The sequence below is a fragment of the Osmerus eperlanus genome, chromosome 1, assembly GCF_963692335.1.
Source record: "Osmerus eperlanus chromosome 1, fOsmEpe2.1, whole genome shotgun sequence".
NCBI classification, from domain to species: domain Eukaryota; kingdom Metazoa; phylum Chordata; class Actinopteri; order Osmeriformes; family Osmeridae; genus Osmerus; species Osmerus eperlanus.
In genome coordinates, this window is record NC_085018.1 from 14542866 (window position 1) to 14563234 (window position 20369).

The following is a 20369-nucleotide window of genomic DNA, read 5'->3' on the forward strand; positions in this document are numbered from 1 at the left end:
GAAAGCTAGGAAGTCAAAGAACCTCAGGGTCACATGGAAGCCAGAAACACACCAAAACGTTGACATTGTGTTCATGGGCTGCAGAGTGAACCTTTTCAGGGACAAGGAATTGAGCTTTGTTGCTATTAGCGATCCACAGTTCTCTCCCAAGGTCTTTAGGACCCTGACATCAACCCCAGAGGTTGATTGAGAAGCGACTACATTCCGCAGTTGTGTAGAGCTCACTATCAGTAATGTGTTTGTGAATGGATGAATTAGGAACAGTGTAGATGTGAGTTTTGGAGATGATGTAACCCATGTAGGCCTCCAACACAGCAGCAAAAATACAGACTCACAGAAAAAGACTGGGAAACGGAGGAGTGGTACGAAAGAATATAGTCCTTTATTTCCAGCAATATACAAAATCCTGCAGGGAGGGACCCTCGCTACTGTTACCATGGAGAAGAGAAGGTGAGGGTGGGGGGGACAGGGAGTCCACATATGGAGCACGCTGACCTCAGGAGGTTTCTATGAGTGTGCTTCTGTATGTTTCCTCTATGTGTGTGTGTGTTTAATAGAGGCAGCTGGATAGACATGGATACACTACTAAAACATCTCATTGTGTCAAGGTACGGTTGTTCATGTTATGTCCAGTAGGGGTCTCCAGCCAGCTGCAGCATGTGTCTCCTAGCCAAGAGTCAGCTGTGTTCCGAGTGGGGTTGGGGGGTCTAGATGGAAGCACTGAGGGCAATACTGAAGGAGGGGAAGGTGTGAGTTATAAAGATAATCTGTCTGTTTTCCTCTCTGAACCTCCATGTTGGTTGATTCAGACATAGGCAGAGCCCTCGATTTACAATATTGACTCATCCTTGTTCTAAATAGAGGGCTATGTAGCCATGACAGACTCTCTCTTCTAGGTCACACTCCTTCAGACAGTATTAAATTACAACATAATCAATCTGAATCAGTTATTAATCAAAGCTAATTTTAGAGATGCTACTCTGTGTTGAGCCTAGCTCCTGATTGGTTACTCTCAAGTTGAGCTTGGCTCTGATAGGTTAAGGCGTTTCTGTCTTAGCAGGCTCCCATGCTTGTTGCAGGGGTTGTGAGGTGTGTAGTTTGTCACATATTAGGCACTATGCTAAATGTTAGCTTCACTGCCAATCCACTGCAGCTTGCGCCAAATCTCTACTGGCCCATTGCAGAAAAGAAAGAAAAGAGTGAAAAAAATATACAGGAGAAAAGAAAAAAGTGTAATAATTACAAAAACAAAACAGAGCCAAAATCAAATGAAAAATAAACACCTTTTTATAGAATAAATATATAATATGTACAATTTGCTTTGTGTGCATCTAAAAATAAATAGACAAAGCGTTACTTCATCCCAAAAAAGTATTCACAACTTTCAATCCTGCGGAGGCCAAACACTTGGCACCTGGTCAGTAAGACAGCAGAGAGTGGAATACAGGTTTTGTTCTAAAATATAAGATATAGGTTCTAGAATTAAAGATACACGTTTTAGAGTCCAAGGCATGTGGGTCTTGAATACAGGTTCTAGACTCATGGATATAGGTTCTAGAATGAATGATACAGATACAACCATGTTGCACACAGCTTCTAGAATCAAGGATAAAAGTCATAGAATTAAGAATTCTCGAGTGTAGGGTACAAGTTGAAGCCAAGTTCAGAGAACATACTTTTGAAGACTGGATGCAGAGAATAAGAGGTGTTTTACCACTGAGTTAAATCAGTAAAATTATATGAGTGGCGCCCTCTGGTGTCTGTTATACATTAGGGTTCTTTGCACAAGTCTACTGATTAATCCTTGTTGCATCTTTCTACAGTTGCACATTTAATTCACAGAAACAAATTATTACAAATGACATTCACAAAATATTTAAGGAAAAAAGTCAATGAAAAGTAAAATAAAATTAAATCTATTTTTAATGCAAATAATCACATAAATTCCAACTTCCATTTTGTAAAATGTGCCACATCTAACATCACAATTTTTTGAAAAGTCATTCTGAATGGACAACTTTTGCATTTTCAATTTATGTGCCCTGCACATGCATTCTGCTGGCCCCTTAAAATGCATAGAAACGCGAAACGAAGCTCTGCCTCAGAGAGACAGGCTTCACTGACAGTATGGCTGTGTGCTGTAATCTCTAATAGCCTCTTCGCTCTTCCTTAACTGTGACACAACAGATCATTTTATTTTATTTTAAAGTACTTGAGCCAGTTCATATGGCATATGCAAGCACTGTGGCACTATGTGCATATGTGTGTACCCATGCTCACACTTATAAAACAATATTGAAAGGCTATTTTATGAACGCTGTAACTGTTTGTACCATCTATGGCAAGCCTAAACATACAAGCTATCATCAATCATGGCACCAGATATATGGTTTGTCCTACAGCCTCTGGTGCCAACACTCTAAATGGATTTGAGTCATAAACATTTAATTCTGCAATCGACAAAGTGTTCAGTAGGTGGTTGCCCTGGGCATGTGGTTCAGGTTTATGGTCTTTCAGAGCAGCCCTTGGGATGTGATATAGACAACACTGAACCTGAACTGGACCAAAACAATGACAGCTTTTTCCTCAACCAATTGCAATGGTGATAACCACATTTGGAACCTGCCAGTCCACACAAACCAATCAAGACCGTCATGTTCCCCTCCAATAAAATTGCACATCCATCATACTATTTATGATATTCAAAGAGGTCAGCAGGTGATCATCTCTGTTACACCAACCATTCCATATGTGCAACACATTCCTCTACATTCTAATTACAGTGTGAATACAGAACTGACTGTACACATACCAATTAAACTGGAAACAGCCTGTGTCGCTATATCACCTCTCTGACCTTACAGCACAACTTCTGTGACCCAACAGACATGTGACCTAACAGACATGGGACCCTTGACCCCTTGAGTGTGTCTGTTTGAGTCTCGGTTGTGGGCCCAACAGCCAAACTCGGCCAAACAAACATACTAACCACATAGTTTCACTGTCTCCATAATGGCTGTGCCAAGTCAGTAAACATTGAAGAGAGATCTCATTTCAGATGTTTCCCCCCCGCCCCCCTGACCCGTGCTCCAGGAGGACAGAACTGGAAACTAGGAGATGTTGTTGATTGCTGAGGTCAGGGATCTCTGTAGAAATGGCCCGACCAAAAGGCTGATGTGTGTTAAGTACCAGGGCCAATGTTAACCCTTCAGGAGGCACGGCCTCTTGAAAGGTCAGAAGATAGGACCTATACGATATCATGTGTATGTCGCCTTGGATCAAAGTGTCTGCTATATGAATACAAATGTTATGTAAAACAACCTCTGTTGAGAAGCATTCCCTAATCTTATGCAGTGCAGTTACAGCACTGCAGGACGCAGGATCTGATTTCAGGTCGGAGGTCAGGGGCAGCTCTTGCGTCCTGGGTGGGGCAACATGAGGGGCAGTCAGCTGAACTTGAGTTAAGACATAAGGGTTATTTTAAAGAGATTTAGGTCTGTTGTGCTGCTGCCACTGCACCCCCCAGCCAAGGCCCACAGTGCCCATAACCTCCCACCTCCAATTATTACATCACATTATAGATCATCATGCACATCTCTAAACACATAAAGCACTTGGTGATTCAGCGTACTAGGCTTCAGTGTGTGTGTGTGTGTGTGTGTGTTTTTTGCTGTCTGTCTGTGTCATTTCAAGTGTTAGAAGTTGATTTCATCTTTACAAAGGCAACATGTCTGAGTGACTAGCCTGTGGGCTGACATCCCCATCTAAAATAATGAGGATTTGCCCTACATCAGAACTGATATTGATTTATATCAAGTGCAACAATAATAATCGCCATCAGAACAGTGATAAGAATAATAACCAAAGTAGTGGAGCTCAGTTACGTAGCGATACAAAGGGAGAGTCGTGTAGACCGGGGGGTGGGGAGGAGGGGTGGGGAGGAGGGGGACGAGGGGGGACGAGGGGGAGGGTTGAGGCGTCGTGCTGGGGGTCGTAGTGCTGCTGTTGTTCTATGGCTGAAACAGACACACTGATGAAGTCGTTCAGACGTTGCAGAAGGGGAAAAGGAGTTCCCCGACAGGCTCAAATTCAACTCTATTCTCCTTATAAGGCACCACCGTCGACCAGAGCCCCGGAACAGAACAGAAGAGGATTTCATCTGATACCTGCCCAACGCTGGTGTGCAGAGGAGCCAGATGGAGACTCTTCCCCGGTGTCAGGTGTCCTGTTGTCCATGTCCCGGTGCGTCTGTTTGTCTAGTCTCCCACATCGGTGTCTTTGTCTCCGATGAGCCAGAGGATGTGGAAGCAGAGCGCCAGGAAGCCAGTGCCCAGCAGGTCTCCCAGGGCGGTCAGGTAGGGGATGGAGAAGTTGTCAGGGTCCATCCCCCTGCTCCACATCCAGTGAACCATCCAGTCAGCCAAGTACAGCAGGATCAACACCTGAGAGAGAGAGAGAGAGAGAGAGAGAGAGAGAGAGAGAGAGAGAGAGAGAGAGAGAGAGAGAGAGAGAGAGAGAGAGAGAGAGAGAGAGAGAGAGAGAGAGAGAGAGAGAGAGAGAGAGAGAGAGAGAGAGAGAGAGAGAGGAGAGAGACAGAGCGAGTGAGAGAGAGAGCGCGAGAGCGAGACAGCGCGAGAGAGAGAGAGCGCGAGAGCGAGAGACAGAGAGATATGTGGATGTGTCTTGCAGCATTGGGGCCAACCAGAGAATTGATATCACAACATATGGGTGAAGGTGGTGTCTGTCTGTGTGTGTGTGTGTGTGTCTGTGTGTGTGTGTGTGTGTGTGTGTGTGTGTGCATGTACCTGCAGCAGTGCAGCAGCCATGTAGAAGGCTATAAAGATGGAGGTCAGAGTGGTGTGTCCTGCTCGCATGGAGTTGATGGTGTAGAGGAAGACCAGGTGTCCTGGGGCAACCAGGAGGAAGAGCACGCGAGCTGAACGAGAGTTCACACCTGGGGGGGGGGGGGGGTGGGGGGGGTGGAGAGGGATCATGTTCAAACCTTACCTTACATAACTACATCTGTTGCATCATATATTAGACAGCAGAATAAGACGGTATTTTTCTTACTGGAGCCAAAGAAGGACATGCAAGGGGTGGGACACTTCCGGGGGGGAGCGTTTGGGTCACCCATAGGTAGACCATTCATGTGCAGGTAGGTAGAGATTCTACTGGCCTGGACCGCTACCAGGTTACCGCCCACGCCTGGCCACAAACACACACGCACACGCAGTCAGAAAACATGGACGTATATAGTCGGTATTACTGGTTGTGTGTTCAACAGAGGGTTGTTTAAGAGTCTCACCGTTGATGACAGGGGTGAAGACAGCCATGCCGGCAAAGTTGGGGTTGGAGACCGTTTTGTCCAGAATCAGGCCTCCCACACTGAGAGAGGGAAACGGATGAATACTAACACACAAGCACATGACACGGCTGCTACTCAAGGTTGTCAGGTAGTGGTAGTGGCACCTGCTGATCGCCATGGCGATGATTACAGGCTCCCAGCCAGAGTAGAGCACCTCTCGAGTGGACGGGATCCGCCGGGCTATCAGAACCCACACAGGGGTTATGGCCACAAACACAGCACACACCAGCGGGTTGGCATAGTTGTTGAGGTCTACAACCAGACACACAAACACCTCGGTTCATTTCCTGAACCACACAAATGTATAACATTACAGTTTATACAGAGACAGAAACACAGCACATGGAGGGCATGGCTCATCCTGAACGCCAACAGGCTGTGGACCAGAACAGATTCAGAGGTACCCTCTCACCCAACACGGATCCGTCTATTTCTGATTGAGATGCTCAGACTGGCTGTGAGGGTGTGATTATTCTCCAATGTGATGGATGTTTCCATGACTGTGTGTGTGTGTGAATGTGGGTGGGTGGGAGGAACACTAAAGCTGGGTGTGGTGGAGACACTATCACTGAGCTAACAATAGAGCCTCCACACACACAAACAGCCTGTGAGGTTAGCTGTGGGATCAACCCTCACTGTGTGGACTGGGATCACACTGTTATTTTACGCCTCCCTGCGTCTAGTCAGGAAGGGGTCAACCAAACATTCGTGGTGAGACTATCAAACCAGCTTCAATATGTCATTGCGACATTAGATGAACCTGAAAACATCCTGTGAGACTGATGAGAAGGAAGAAATGTGTGTTTGTGTTTGTGTGTGTTGGGTACCTAGCTCCTTGTACAGGCCCGTGGAGATGCCAGCCAGCAGAGAGAGGGTGATCAGGTCTCCCAGACTGGCAGCGATGGGTGTGGCTACATTATCAGGGTTGATGCCAACCTTCCTGGATGCGATGATCACACCAATCATGATCAGCCCTGAGGAAGCCAGGGAAGGACTTTTGGTCAAACAAACCAAACACAAGCTGCTTGATACATAAAAATGGTGCTTCTGAGTTCAAAACACATACATCTTATACAAAGTTTAGAATGCTATCTTATTTTCAGGAGAATATTATACATACAGTATAATAGATATACAAAATGTATAATATCTTACTGAAGAATGACTACATGGCTGGCAATATTGTAAATCCCAGTTGTGTGTCCACTGTCCCTGTCGATATAGTGTGAGAGAGAGAGAGACAGAGGAGAGAGACAGAGCGAGTGAGAGAGAGAGAGAGAGCGAGAGACATAGTGAGATATAGTGTGTGGCCCTGGCTGTTACCTAGCAGCAGAGAAGCGATGAAGGCTGTCGCCACACTGGAGGCACAAAGCAACACGGCGTGGCCCAGTCTGAACTGGCCCTCCGGGATCCAGCCAAAGATCACAGCAGCGATGGAGGCGAGGAACCCCACCACTGTGGCCTGGACCTGGGGACAGACAGACAGACAGGCAGGTGGCGTGAGAGGGCTTGCTTTGTGCCTGGGTGTGTTTGAATGAATAATGATTATCTGAGTGTACTTTGTGCATGTGTCTAGTATGTACTGTGCGTGTGCCAGACTTCATGTCTAGGGTAGCTCACCAGGTGTGCAAACACACCTGGTGAGCTACCCTACCTCTGTCAGGGGGGTCAGGACCTGGTCTCCACTCCCTGCCCACCGTGTGGGGGGCAGGGAGTGGAGACACATTGAACATTTAGTCATTTAGTCTGTGTTCCAGTATTGTTCCTCGCAGCGTTCTATGTCTAGGTGTAGCGTGGTGTTGAGTTCTGGAGGGTTCCGTCTGGATACCTGGATGAGGGCGAGGTTCCCCATGATCATCTGCCACATGTCCTTGGATGTGTCCATCTGACCGATGTTCGCCTGAGAGGAGGGGCACAGCAGGGCACATCACTCACACATCATCAACACAGCCAAACCCGCTCAACAGCTACTTGAGCAGGCACAAATAGCCCAGCTGATATGAGTTTGAGTGCGTGTGTGTGTGTGTGAGTGTGTGTGAGCAAGACAGCACAAGTGTGTGTCGCATCTGCAGGCGCCGTTGCCCCTCTGCCCCACAACAACAAACAGAAGACAGTTCTCTGGACAAAGGTTCCCTGATCTCTTCCAACAACCCCCCCCCTCCCTCCCCCACCAACCCTCACCCCAACACCCTGCCCTGCGGCCGACTCCACTTATCTCATCGCTCACACACACCGCCTCATGGTCTCCAGCATCAAGTGGCTACAGCCTACAGAGAGCCACTGTGTGTCTGAAGCTATGATCCTGATGTCTCTCAGTGGCAGGGCACCAAGCAGCAGGCCTGCTGGAAACACATCCTCTACTCCCGCCCGCCCTCTCTCTCTCTCTCTCTCTCTCTCTGTCTCTCTCTCTCTCTGTCTCTCTATCTCTCTCTCCCTCCCTCCCTGTCTAAACGTCCTCTCATGATCTCACACTGTTGTGGAGGGAAGCTGTGCTGCAGAGGCGAGGGAGGGACGGTCGAGGATCGGACGTGTGAAGCACTGAAACAAGCCTCCCGCCGTTCACTAGACATGTAGAGGCGCCGTAAGACAAGAGGAGGGGGGTCAATGTCCGTGGTGCTTACCAAACCACATCCATTTGTATTCCATAGGACTAACTGCAAGTACATACAGTATACCTGTTATTGTGCTGACTAGCTGGTGAGTAGCATAAGGCGCATTTTCTCTCTTCCTCCTCTCTCCTCTCTCTTCACAGAGGAGCACTACATCAAGGCCTGGTCACATGACAGTGGCCCTTACAACTCTGACTGCCAAAAAGACAGGAAGAGAGAGAATGAGGGGGAAAGAGGGAGAATGAGGGGGGGGGGAAGAGAGACAGAGAGAGAAAGAGAGAGAAAGAGAGAGAAAGAGAGAGGCACACAGACAGAGAGAATGAGGAAGTCTGAATAGAGGTGTTGGTACTGAGCCAGAGAAGGAGCCTCTCAACCTGGCACTGAATCTCTCACTTTGGAACACACACACACACACAACTGCTGCACCACGCTCCACTTCCCTAAAATGCTGCTATTTGGTTACGCTAGCATTCTCTTAACATGGCTGTGCTGGGATTTGACCAATTTAAGAGAGAGACCTGTTCAGAGTGGATTTTGTTTTCTGTGAGAATGTTCTTTTATTCACAAAGCCTGAGAGAGAGGGTTTCTGATAAACCATCTGCACACAAAGTTAATGCACAGTCAAACAACACTGATAAAGCAGTTTGCTGAAGAGGAGTGTGTAATTCTGAGAAAAACTCCACCTCACTTTACAGACAAGACTGATAAGTGATTTCAGCTGGGTTATTTGTGTGTATGTGCGTGTGTTTATAGCATGTGTGTATGTACGGTTGTGTGTCCTTATATAACTGGAAATAGCATCCCACTCCCAAAGTGACCCCTCCCTCGGTCAGTGTGACCCCTGTGCGTGACCGTGTGTGCGTGCATGTCTGTGTGGATAGATCAGTGAAGAACAGGCCGACACCGGTTTTGATAACAGAGCTAAGGTCAGAAAGATAAGACATTGTAGAGGTCACGCCAGCATGGGGACACATGTCTGCGTGTGGGTGTGTGTGTAGGTATTGGTGGCTAGATAAGGTGGTCTCTGGTATCCCCAACACATCAACAGTCCCACCCATGTGACAGAGAAAGGTCTACTTGTTGTAGAGAGGGGAGTGCTGTGGCATTACACGTACAGGAAGGCTGCCAAACTCTGACATCTATGACCTGCCACTGTAAACATGCTCTGAAACTTCCAGTAAGATGATGACGATGTGAAGGCCAGTGCCTGTATACTGCCAGCATTCATTCACGAAACTTGATTATCTCAAAACATACAGTTAATTAGGTACAATTACACACAAGAGGGGATAGGAGAGTGGCACAAAAACAACTGTTTACAGAGAAAGAGAAAGAGAGAGAGAGAGAGAAAGAGAGAAAGAGAGAAAGAGAGAAAGAGAGAAAGAGAGAGATGAAGGGAAAGAGAGAAAAAAGAGAGGAATGGAAAGAGAGAACCGTTTTACTCAACTCACAGACAAAGAGGTCTATTTTCCTGTGACCCCTGGTCATGTGAACTGAAGTCCCCCTTTGCCTGCCACAGCATGGAATTAACTATTTTTCAGAATTAACCCTTTACTGCCTAAGCCAACATTCCAAACATTCCATATGCTGTTGAAATATGATATTCATATTAATATTAATATTTTATGAATTTTCACATTAAATCATACACCTTAACTGTTTATACCATATTGAAGAAGGGAACTAGGGGATTTTTATGATGTGAATAAATATATGATTACTTAAGGAAAATCATATTTTATCAAGGTTATTTCAGGCAGCCATTTTTTACAAAAACTTCTCCATCCACCATACCTCATCAGACAACTTAATATTTAACCACTTTAATTACAAGATGGAGGAAAACTTTGAGTAGGTGGAATATCCACAAATCTGTGGGCAATGTAGAACAGAAGACAGAATAGAAATATCATATTTTGATTAAAAGTCAAGTGCTAATGACCACCAGATTACTTCAACGTACAGTTGAAGTAATCTGGTGGTCATTAGCACCAACATGGGAAGAAACAGAAACATGGCCTCCAGGGGCCAGTCAAGGTCCTGACCGGGTATCAGGGTGGTGAGCAAGCTTTGCCCCTAGTCTGGTAAGCTTTGGTTGGGCTGGGAGAGGTCTCGGGCAGGGTCAGAAGAGAGTCTGGAGGTGGTCAGTCCCGGACAGCGTGTGTGGAGAGACTGAAACAGAACTGGATCAGACTCTGTTTGACTCTGATGTGAAGGTAAAGCTGGGAAAGTGCAGGAAATCAGCTAATGAGCTTCAGTCGTTGTTTCCCACCGAATGATGGAAAGAATGCGTGGATTTGTCTGCTCGGGGATCTAATTCTCTTAGTTAACCACAGGGTTAGTCTGCCCCTTCGTTTGCCCTTTCTGGAAGAAACCCAGAGGTATTCTGTCCAGATCAAACTGTTCACGGCCTCCAATGAGCAACAGCATTGCTCATTGCCATTTCAATACAAGGCACTTTCCCATTCTAGGCCTTAGCACTTGTTTCGGGTATCACAAAAACAAAACAATTATCAAGAACTTATTAGGAAACTTCCCAAACTTAAATAAACCTTATGAATCATCTCTTTGTGAGAGTGAAAGCATACGTTGTGATCTCTAATGAGAGAACACACCTTCCCTCAGAACAACCTCTCTTTTGTTTCAGAAGAATGTGTCCCAAGTGAAAACCAACTAACTGAGAAGTTTAGCAGAATGTTTTCTGATTGTTTTTGTCTTAGATCTCTTTAATCAAACTTGAATAAGAACTGTTTTCAACCAAAATAACCTAATACTAAGAACTGAAAAACTGAATCCTGACAAACCCCACATAAGGCATTGTCACAAACTTGGCTGGCTTTGGGAGGAGCGTTTCCAAGACGACGTAAACAAAGCTTTCCCTCATTCAGAGGTGGGATGACGTCCATGCCCCTCCCTCCACCCCTCTCCAACCTAGCACTCTCCTCACCTGCAACCCCCGGCCGATCAAGCACTCCATGCTGTCCTACAGCATTCAATACCTTGTCACAGCATATGTGATATAAAAAAATGACTAAATATGTCTTGCACAGAAATACAGCAAAATAAACCACATAATGAAATACACACACACACTTACCGCTGTGGACAGTCTGGAAGCTAGTGTCATCTCCAGGTTGCCCTTGAGCCCCAGCAGAGCAGGGACCAGGATGAAGACCTCCGTCACCTCCGTGAACACAGTCCAGTGCTGCAAGACAAAGCACCACACAACATCAGAAACACCCTTACCCGACGGCAGAAACACCACCACACACCAGAGACACCATCACAAAATGTCAGAAACAGAAACACCACCACACAACATCAGAAACACCATCACACAATGTCAGAAACAGTAACACCACCACACACCATCAGAAACACCATCACACAATGTCAGAAACACCATCACACAATGTCAGAAACAGTAACACCACCACACACCATCAGAAACACCATCACACAATGTCAGAAACACCATCACACAATGTCAGAAACAAACACCACCACACAACATCAGTATAACCCTCACATGATGTCAGAAACAGAAACATCACACAATATCAATAACGCCATCACATAACCACCACACAGTAGTAGTGAACCTAGCAACATGACCCTGTCTGGTATGACAGCATCTCCTGTGGAACACAGGCAGCTAAACAAGGTATATAAGCAGGAGGAGAGTGTCTGAACGACCTTGTTATGCCCCATTTCATATCGATTCAGCTAATGTATAATTTCTTGACATTCTATCTCTACAGACTGTGTATCATATTGTGATCCTGTTTTATACAAGGTCAAACACGACACCCAGCTTCCTCTATACACCATGTATCTCAATCTGTCCTCTATTCTCCCCTCTCCATCTTGCCTGCTCTCTCGTTTTCCTTGCATATCCCCCCCCCCCCCCCCCATAAGGAGTTCCAACATAATTCATGCACTCTTTCATATAACCTCTACAGCCAAAAGTGCTTTACAGTAAGCACTATACATCTGCCTGCAGCTCTCTAGCTCAGCATAAATACAAGGCCTTTCGGTGCCAACTGCCTCCTCCAGCCAATGTGTTCTCGTAGGAGAGGACAAAGACAGCTATGAGCAAGGCCAGCAAGTTCTGAAGGGATACGTGTCAGAGAAAATGAATACTTCACAAATACGCACGCCCACACACAAGTGGAAGCGTACACAAAATGATATGTCTTGGGAAGCCAACCACCTACGTCCACTGTGAATCCTCCTCAAACTGTTTTTCCATCTTTGAGAGGGTGGCTGAGGCCTGAAACTGATGACTGCGTGGTCCTTTGTGATGCCCAGCAGAGCAGGTCTGTGGTCTATTAGGACTGGTACAGTACAGTACAGCAGTGCAGGGCTGTGGTATATTAGGACTGGTACAGTACAGCAGGGCAGGGCTGTGGTGTATTAGGACTGGTACAGTACAGCAGAGCAGGGCTGTGGTCTATTTGGACTGGTACAGTACAGCAGGACAGGGCTGTGGTCTATTAGGACTGGTACAGTACAGCAGGGCAGTGGTCTATTAGGACTGGTACAGTACAGCAGGGCAGGGCTGTGGTCTATTAGGACTGGTACAGTACAGCAGAGCAGGGCTGTGGTCTATTTGGACTGGTACAGTACAGCAGGGCAGGGCTGTGGTGTATTAGGACTGGTACAGCACAGCAGGGCAGTGGTCTATTAGGACTGGTACAGTACAGCAGGGCAGGGCTGTGGTCTATTAGGACTGGTACAGTACAGCAGAGCAGGGCTGTGGTCTATTTGGACTGGTACAGTACAGCAGGGCAGGGCTGTGGTCTATTAGGACTGGTACAGCACAGCAGGACAGGGCTGTGGTCTATTAGGACTGGTACAGTACAGCAGGACAGGGCTATGGTCTATTAGGACTGGTACAGTACAGCAGGGCAGTGGTCTATTAGGACTGGTACAGTACAGCAGAGCAGGGCTGTGGTCTATTTGGACTGGTACAGTACAGCAGGGCAGGGCTGTGGTGTATTAGGACTGGTACAGTACAGCAGGGCAGGGCTGTGGTCTATTAGGACTGGTACAGTACAGCAGAGCAGGGCTGTGGTCTATTTGGACTGGTACAGTACAGCAGAGCAGGGCTGTGGTGTATTAGGACTGGTACAGCACAGCAGGACAGGGCTGTGGTCTATTAGGACTGGTACAGTACAGCAGAGCAGGGCTGTGGTCTATTAGGACTGGTACAGTACAGCAGGACAGGGCTGTGGTCTATTACGACTGGTACAGTACAGCAGAGCAGGGCTGTGGTCTATTAGGACTGGTACAGTACAGCAGGACAGGGCTGTGGTCTATTACGACTGGTACAGTACAGCAGAGCAGGGCTGTGGTCTATTAGGACTGGTACAGTACAGCAGAGCAGGGCTGTGGTCTATTAGGACTGGTACAGTACAGCAGGGCAGGGCTGTGGTCTATTAGGACTGGTACAGTACAGCAGAGCAGGGCTGTGGTCTATTAGGACTGGTACAGTACAGCAGGGCAGGGCTGTGGTCTATTAGGACTGGTACAGTACAGCAGGGCAGGGCTGTGGTCTAGGGACGGGGCAATGGGGCTGAGGACATCGATCCATCCGCAGGGATAGTGCTTATGTTTAGAGTCTGTCCCAATGGCACTGGGCACTTACAGTCCAGGCAGACTGCAGCCTAATCAATACATACAGTAGCAGCTGTCAGGGAGGAAAGGAGAGTATTTGTTCTGACTTCACAGCTCTGGGAGAGAGACGAGCCAGCTATAATGGTATGCTGCGTAGACTCAGCACTCAAAGCAGGTGGAACAGCTCCTCTCCACAACCTGTCAGCGCCGTGGCCTTTTGAAAGCGGCCGACTCCAAAGGGACCTCAGTCCCCTGGCTTGGTCCCCTGCCACCCTAGCTCTGGTTCCTCGAGCACCCACACTCCTCAGACTCTCTCTCCCAATAAGATGCACCATCTCACACTCTCTTTTCACATCCTTTCCCCTATCCCAACATACACCCCCACCCTCCTCCCAGCAAGACTTTATTCTCCCAGTGAGCATGTGTAGTTTTCTCCATGCGACCTGGGCCCCAGGCCAGACACAGTTCTGGTTAGCCTGGTTCTGGGAATGTGTGTGTCTCTGCCTATTCCACAGGTGTACAGGCCCTGTGGCATGTCCCTGTGCCCTGTGGCAGGCTCATGTTGCTGCTGCAGGCCCGTCTGACCACTGTTGATCATCTGACAACTGCTGCACTATATGGAGGGTCTGAAATCTGAGCCCTGGGGAACGCAGCGTCACTGCAACACTGACCGCGTCATAGAAATACTGGCAACAACACAAAACTGCTGACCAAATAATACTGTAGTAACTGCATAGCAGTCACTTTCCAAGGTTTTTCCACTATTGGAAATAGACAGTGTTTCAAAGGAGGATTCCAAAGAGATGAGCCTTCCAGAATGTTCAAATCTGAACATGAAAACTCCCTCTGGACTCGCTGAAATATTAGCGAGAGCTTTACTCTAATAGCAGGCTAACCTACTAATCCTTTCAAATTAATTTTCAAAGACACCAGCTGTCTCCACTATTGTAATCTTCTATTAGTTACGAGCTGCCTACTGAAAGGAAGCAACTGATATCCGGAGCAGTTCCACGAAAGATATGAGGAAGTACAGACACCTATCATCATCTTTTATCTCTTTGTGGTAATCAGGGACAGGAGACAAGGAAATTAGAAATTACAACAGCCATGACAATAAAATACTGTCATGCTGTTTGCAAGAGAATACTGTATGTGATGATACTGTAGAGAGAGAGAGAGAGAGAGAGAGAGAGAGAGAGAGAGAGAGAGAGAGAGAGAGAGAGAGAGAGAGAGAGAGAGAGAGAGAGAGACCAGCTGCCAGCCGATCGTACTGAGTCAGTCACATGAGACCCAGCCCACGCTGTAGATGCACTCTGGCTCCTGTGGAAACCATGCAACTGGATGTGGTTGGACCAAAATGGCCTCTGGTAGGCAGACAGGGCTTGGCTGGTGTCAGGCCTTTGTGTTGACTGTGTTTTCCTGTTTACTGCTTTCTTTATTTTTAGACTGTTTGTCTGTTTTTGAGGCTAAAACCATGTCTCGCCGCCATGTTGTCTGTCCCACTGCTGTGGGACAGACAGACTTAGGGTAAACAGACTAACAGGTTGCAGCAACACAGCAACAGACTAACTCCAGGAAGTATTCTGAGGACTCTAAGACTATTTTACATTATAGTAAAACCTACTATAATGCATCTCTTAGAACAACGTCTAAGACTTGGACTTTTTGAAACAATAATGTTTTTCTGTTTGTTATACTTTAATTGACTAACTTGAGGGGAAAGAACTCGATATGCCTACGAGAGAGAGAGAGAAATGTGAGAGAAAAAAAGAGAGGGATGGAGAAAGAAAGAAAGAGAAACATTTTGACTAAATGGTACTACACGTATACTCTCTCTGTCTCTCTCTCTCTCTGGGGCATGATTATAATGTTCTAACCCCCAAACTACACTACCTCGGCTCTAGCTTTCACTTAAAAGTAAGTGATGTGACTCTTTCCCCCTTTGCTCCCTCTCTCTGCCCCCCCCCCCCCCTCCGCTCTGTTCAGAGTTCTTGGGGTACACCATGTTGGCATCCAAAGAGACAGCCTGTGCCAGTGCCTCGTCTCCTGGCAACCAGACACCTCCAGCTTTATCTGCACCAGAGGCTGACCTTAAAGAAATATATGACCTGCCAGGCTGCCTGGACAGTATTTATACACTGCCACAGCTCTCTGCACATGCATATGCAGTCACACACAGTTAGTAACAGAGAGAGAGAGAAAGATAGAGAGACAGAGGGATAGAGAGGGATAGAGAGGGATAGAGGGAGGGAGGGAGGGAGGGAGGGAGGGGGAAAGCAGACAGAGAGTCAACAGGAAAGAGGGAGGAGAGTAATTATAACTTAGTTAAATGATTTTCTTTGAGGTTCCGAGTAGAGCAGTGCTCTGCTTTTCTGCCTCCTCAAACTCCCTGCTCAGGAGCAGCTGGGAGCCAACACTAGCCCTGTCTACAGCACTTTAGTCCTCTCTATTGTGTTCTAGTCACCTGAGTTTTATGTTCCCCAGCCCAGCATCTATGCACAAGTTCCTGCTACACTGTAAATTACCATAAGTCTGGCCCTCACTCGCCAACCAGGCAACTGATGGATCAGGGAATCACTGTATCAGGAATGTAGGATTACTGTCATTTGTTATGAAAAAATTAAATAAAAAAATTAATCCATATATAAATATATATATATAAATATTTCTGGCGTGGGGAAGTGACAAATGAATAAACTCTCCTCTCAGTGTTCCCACCCTGGTCGAGGTGCACAATGTACAAGGCAACATATGCCAGGACAGGAGGAAGGAGGGGGTAGGGGATGGAAAGACAAGTTATGTAAATACCCCCATGATCTCTGATGACCGCCCATTCAACCCTTCTTTAAAGAGATGCCATCAGATAGGTTGATGGGACAATGATTGACACATGCTGATCCAATCAAGTGTGACAAAAAGCGGTTCATTGAATCATACCCCAGGCCAGCCCCTAAGCAGCAGTCCTCCACAGACACTGGCCTCTCTGATGGATGAGCCTGCATTGAAAGATACTGTAACACTGTAGCTGGATAGAAGCTATGGACATGGTCAGGTACTAAGAAGATCTTTGTGTCAAATCACATATGGTCATTTATGATATATGTATACACGTAAGATCAAATCCGATGAGGTGATAGAGTAAGTAGCAAGAACACAGGAACAAGGAAACAGACATAAGGACATGATTCAGTCTTTACTGTATCTGGCAGGTGTGCACTACCAGCCCTATGGTGTTGATGGCCAAACATAAGGGCTCAATACAAGCCCTGTCTTAGTCACAGCTTTCCTCTTTCTATCCACCTATCCATCTTAGTCCATCCAAGTCAGGTTGTCATCGTGTAATGTTGATCGTGACTTTTTCTACTATGTTGATAAACATGACGTGTTGACATGACAATGATTGTTTTTAGTAAGATTATGATAAGACATGCATCTCCTGGGAAATGGATACAGATGAATGTTTAATTTATCTGCTGCATGACAACTCAAAATCCCATCTTGATCCATCTACTGTGGTTGTACAGATGTTGTGGCAGTGTCAACATATACTGATGTGATTACCTATCGTTTATTAGGTCAATGGGTATCAAACGCTGTTGGTATAAGTTTTCTTACCTGCACAATATCTAGCACCATTCCTGCCGCCACCGTCCCGAACCCAGCCAGCAGGAACGGAAACACCACCTGCAGCCCGATGGAGAAGGAGGTCTCCTTCAACGGTACAGGTGGTTCAGGGCTCTGGTCAGTACTGATGTCGTCGCTCTCATTGCTCTGGCTTGCATTCTCCAGTAAAGCGTCTTCCTCGCGCTGGCCTTTGGCGTTCGCTCGGCAGTCTATGACCACTATCTCCGACCGTTCCTCCTCGCCTGGCTCATCGGTCCGGTCAGTGAAGGAGGTCACCTCCGTCTGCTCATTCTCGCCCCCGGTCTCCTGTTTCATCTCCTCTGGGTCCTCGGTAAGGATCATCGGGTGAACGGAGCCGTTGGAGTTGAGATAGCCCGGTGGCATTGGGGCCCCCTCCTTTTTCATCTCTATGTCCCCGGAGGACATGTCGATGTCGGGCAGTTTGTCTTGTTCTTTCGACCAAAGTACCATGCGGAGGCCTTTGAGGACAATCGGCGTGATGAGAAATAAGGAAACAGTAGCCCAATTGGGTCTAAGTTCTGAGTTCCCCTGATCGGTTAATTACCTGATCCCGAGTTAATTTATCCCATTAAATAACGTTGAAGAGGGACACTCGTGTGTGGTCTCTTAAGGCAAAATAATCAAATATTAACAGCAAATGTAGTAGCTCATCAACGCGTGCGTTGATAAAGTCAAGTGTTTGGCCCGTCTCCAGGCGCGTGAGATCTTGCCGATACTTCGGTAGAAGAGTGAGTATGTTCTCCATTCACTGCAGGCGCCCAGTTGACAGATGTGTAACAGAATGATAAAACATGTCAATGTTCTAAAGTAGGAGGGAAAAAAAGCTGTGCGAACAGAAAAAATTGAAACACTTCTTGACGCTTATGGATAAATTGCACCAAAAAGTCTTGAAATTGTATATTTAAATGTCCAATAAGCAGAAAGGTTCTTCGGTACCGTTTTAAGCAGTGCAGCACGCACTCTGATGTCCCTGCCCGTGTGCAGGACAGGAAAGCGCTCACCTTACACCACGTGACTTGTGTGAGGTTTTTAGGAGATGTATTTAAAGGTCTGCAGCGAGAGGATAGAGTTACGACACTGCGGAAAAGTGTCTGTACCACATGAGCTCTCAGTGGTCACCTGCAAGAAAGACAGAGGTAAACGTGTTTTAACTTTAGACAAACCTGACATTTGTTTAGACAATAGGATCTGATCTGTACTCCGGTCCACAGCAAAGTCTTCTGCGACCTTATACACACGATTTATCCTTATCCACCAGTCCACCAGTCCACCACTGTGTGCGTAAAAGTCTACTGAAAGTCTACTGGCACATGTAACGTTTATATGGACACAACGAATTGACCGAGACCATTCTTTAGTCCAGAATGCAACATATGTTAACATGTTTCCGATAAGTCATACATCTTGTCTGCTTATAACATTTCTTCTCACTGGATATCGCTCTGCATGTGTCGTTTTCCTTCCAGACTACTAAAGAAAACACTCGGAAATAACACGGAAAACATCAGCAGCCACATACTTGCAAGCTGAGTTGACTTCTTCGCTTAATAAGTGTGTTCTTCAAGCAAACCCACTGTGACAAGATGCGGCTCAACCTTCACAGCCTTATGGGTGAAGGGTTCTTATCTATAGTTACACACCAAACATGTAATTTCCTCTTATTGCTATAAATATTCTGCCATTAGGCGAGGTGTATGTACATCCTCTAGCACTGATTCTCCCTCCGCATGTTACGACATCCGCAAAGGATGCAGTGCGCACTTGGTTTCCCCCCTGGAACAATCTTCTGTTTAGTAGTCAGGACCAATACTCTCCAACCCAACATGGCACAGGCGTAAATTAGTGAGCCCCTGATTGTAACTGAATAGGGCAACCCATCTATTCTGCTCATATGTTCAACAAGTTGACAAGTTAATTCTTTCCGCATTGACAGCATGAACCATTCATGTAATGCAGCTAAATGTGTAAGCAGTGTAATGTTTCCACAATCATAACAGAATGGTACACATCGTGTATTTTAGTCAGGCTAATATACAGTTGTATGTGACAACCTTGCTTTGCATAGACCTTTACTAGAGGCACTCATTTCACTGAGCGAGAAATAACGCTACATGTTAGACTTCCGTACATGGAATACGTGAAACAACTAAACACGCAAGCAATACAAATTGTTTCTGGTTTGACGTATTTACCTTACTAACACGCTGGGACAGAAGCGATGAGAAACAGACAGACGAGCGCACAAGCCACAGAACAGTAGAATGATATCCGCCACCCCGTAATATAGGCTATACTTTCAGTGCCACTGGTGCCGGTGTGCATGCCTTATGTACGGCAACGGTCCATACCCGCGTAAATCATTAACCCCGCGCGATTACGGCTGTCATTCCCGACCAGTCACATTGTTCCTTTAGAATCCTGCCAGTTGCTGCATGCGCATCGATTATCTTACTCCGTACGCGGTCAGTAAGTCACTCGGCGGGCACTGATCCTCCACACGCATCTGAAGACAGTGAGCGCGTGCGTGAGGCCCACTCCCCCCCCCCCCCCCAACACACACACGTCCATGCGGTGCTGGTCACCGTGTGCCTACTAATTTACCAGGGTTGAGATTTAAGAGTTTTAATTTAACAGTGTATCACACACAGTGTAGACGGATGAAGTGGATACAATGATTTAGAATGTAGGTTAAACTAGTGCGGATGTGTTTCTTACTCATTTACCAAAAGGCCACATTTGTTGTGCATCAGTCATACAGCCTTTCTTAAAGTGTCAACTCCAAGAAAAGGTTTCATTCATATTGTTGATTTTTGTATTTTTTTTTACCCAAAGTGACTATTTCCTATTATGCACCACAGACAAATGGGATTACCTGCAACATTATGGGGAAAACAAAGTCACCTGCATTGCATGACTATACTGTATAAGACAGCATGTGATGGTGTTACATATTGATATATGTCTCTCACCCTCCCTCACTGGAACGTGTCAGACTAAATATCCTGCTCATCATGACAAATGTTTACTGTCAACCTCTAAAATGATCTACCCCTTTAGCAGTGAATAAAGCCCCATGTGAGATCTCACTTTGACCCCAGTGAAATAGTCAGTGTTAAATGCCAGGGTTGATC

At 46.4% G+C, this 20369-nt stretch overlaps 1 protein-coding gene across 2 annotated transcripts; it reads right to left on the reverse strand.

The window, feature by feature from the left end:
• Window positions 1–358: 358 nt before the first annotated feature.
• Window positions 359–19727, reverse strand: slc41a1 (solute carrier family 41 member 1). Of its 2 annotated transcripts, none has more exons than XM_062461733.1 (11): window positions 19587–19727; window positions 17209–18357; window positions 11072–11179; window positions 7194–7265; window positions 6689–6833; window positions 6193–6339; window positions 5470–5617; window positions 5306–5385; window positions 5071–5205; window positions 4806–4954; window positions 359–4442 (listed from the first exon to the last, which is right to left on the reverse strand). In XM_062461733.1, exons 2-11 carry the CDS (start codon window positions 17686–17688, stop codon window positions 4257–4259), a joined length of 1650 nt encoding a protein of 549 aa, XP_062317717.1. In that variant the 5' UTR covers window positions 17689–18357; window positions 19587–19727; the 3' UTR covers window positions 359–4256. The 2 variants fall into 2 exon arrangements, with proteins under 2 accessions (XP_062317717.1, XP_062317708.1); XM_062461724.1 differs by having other exon boundaries at window positions 19431–19727.
• Window positions 19728–20369: the final 642 nt, after the last annotated feature.

What these genes read in the sequence shown, in the direction of transcription:
- slc41a1 (XM_062461733.1), bottom strand. Translation starts at nt 17,688, where the DNA reads ATGGTACTTTGGTCGAAAGAACAAGACAAACTGCCCGACATCGACATG. An exon ending in ATCGCCATGGCGATCAGCAG is followed by an intron (nt 5,386 to 5,469) that starts GTGCCACTACCA and finishes TCCCTCTCTCAG; the next exon opens with TGTGGGAGGCCTGATTCTGG. An exon ending in TGGCTGCTGCACTGCTGCAG is followed by an intron (nt 4,443 to 4,805) that starts GTACATGCACAC and finishes TCTCTCTCTCAG; the next exon opens with GTGTTGATCCTGCTGTACTT.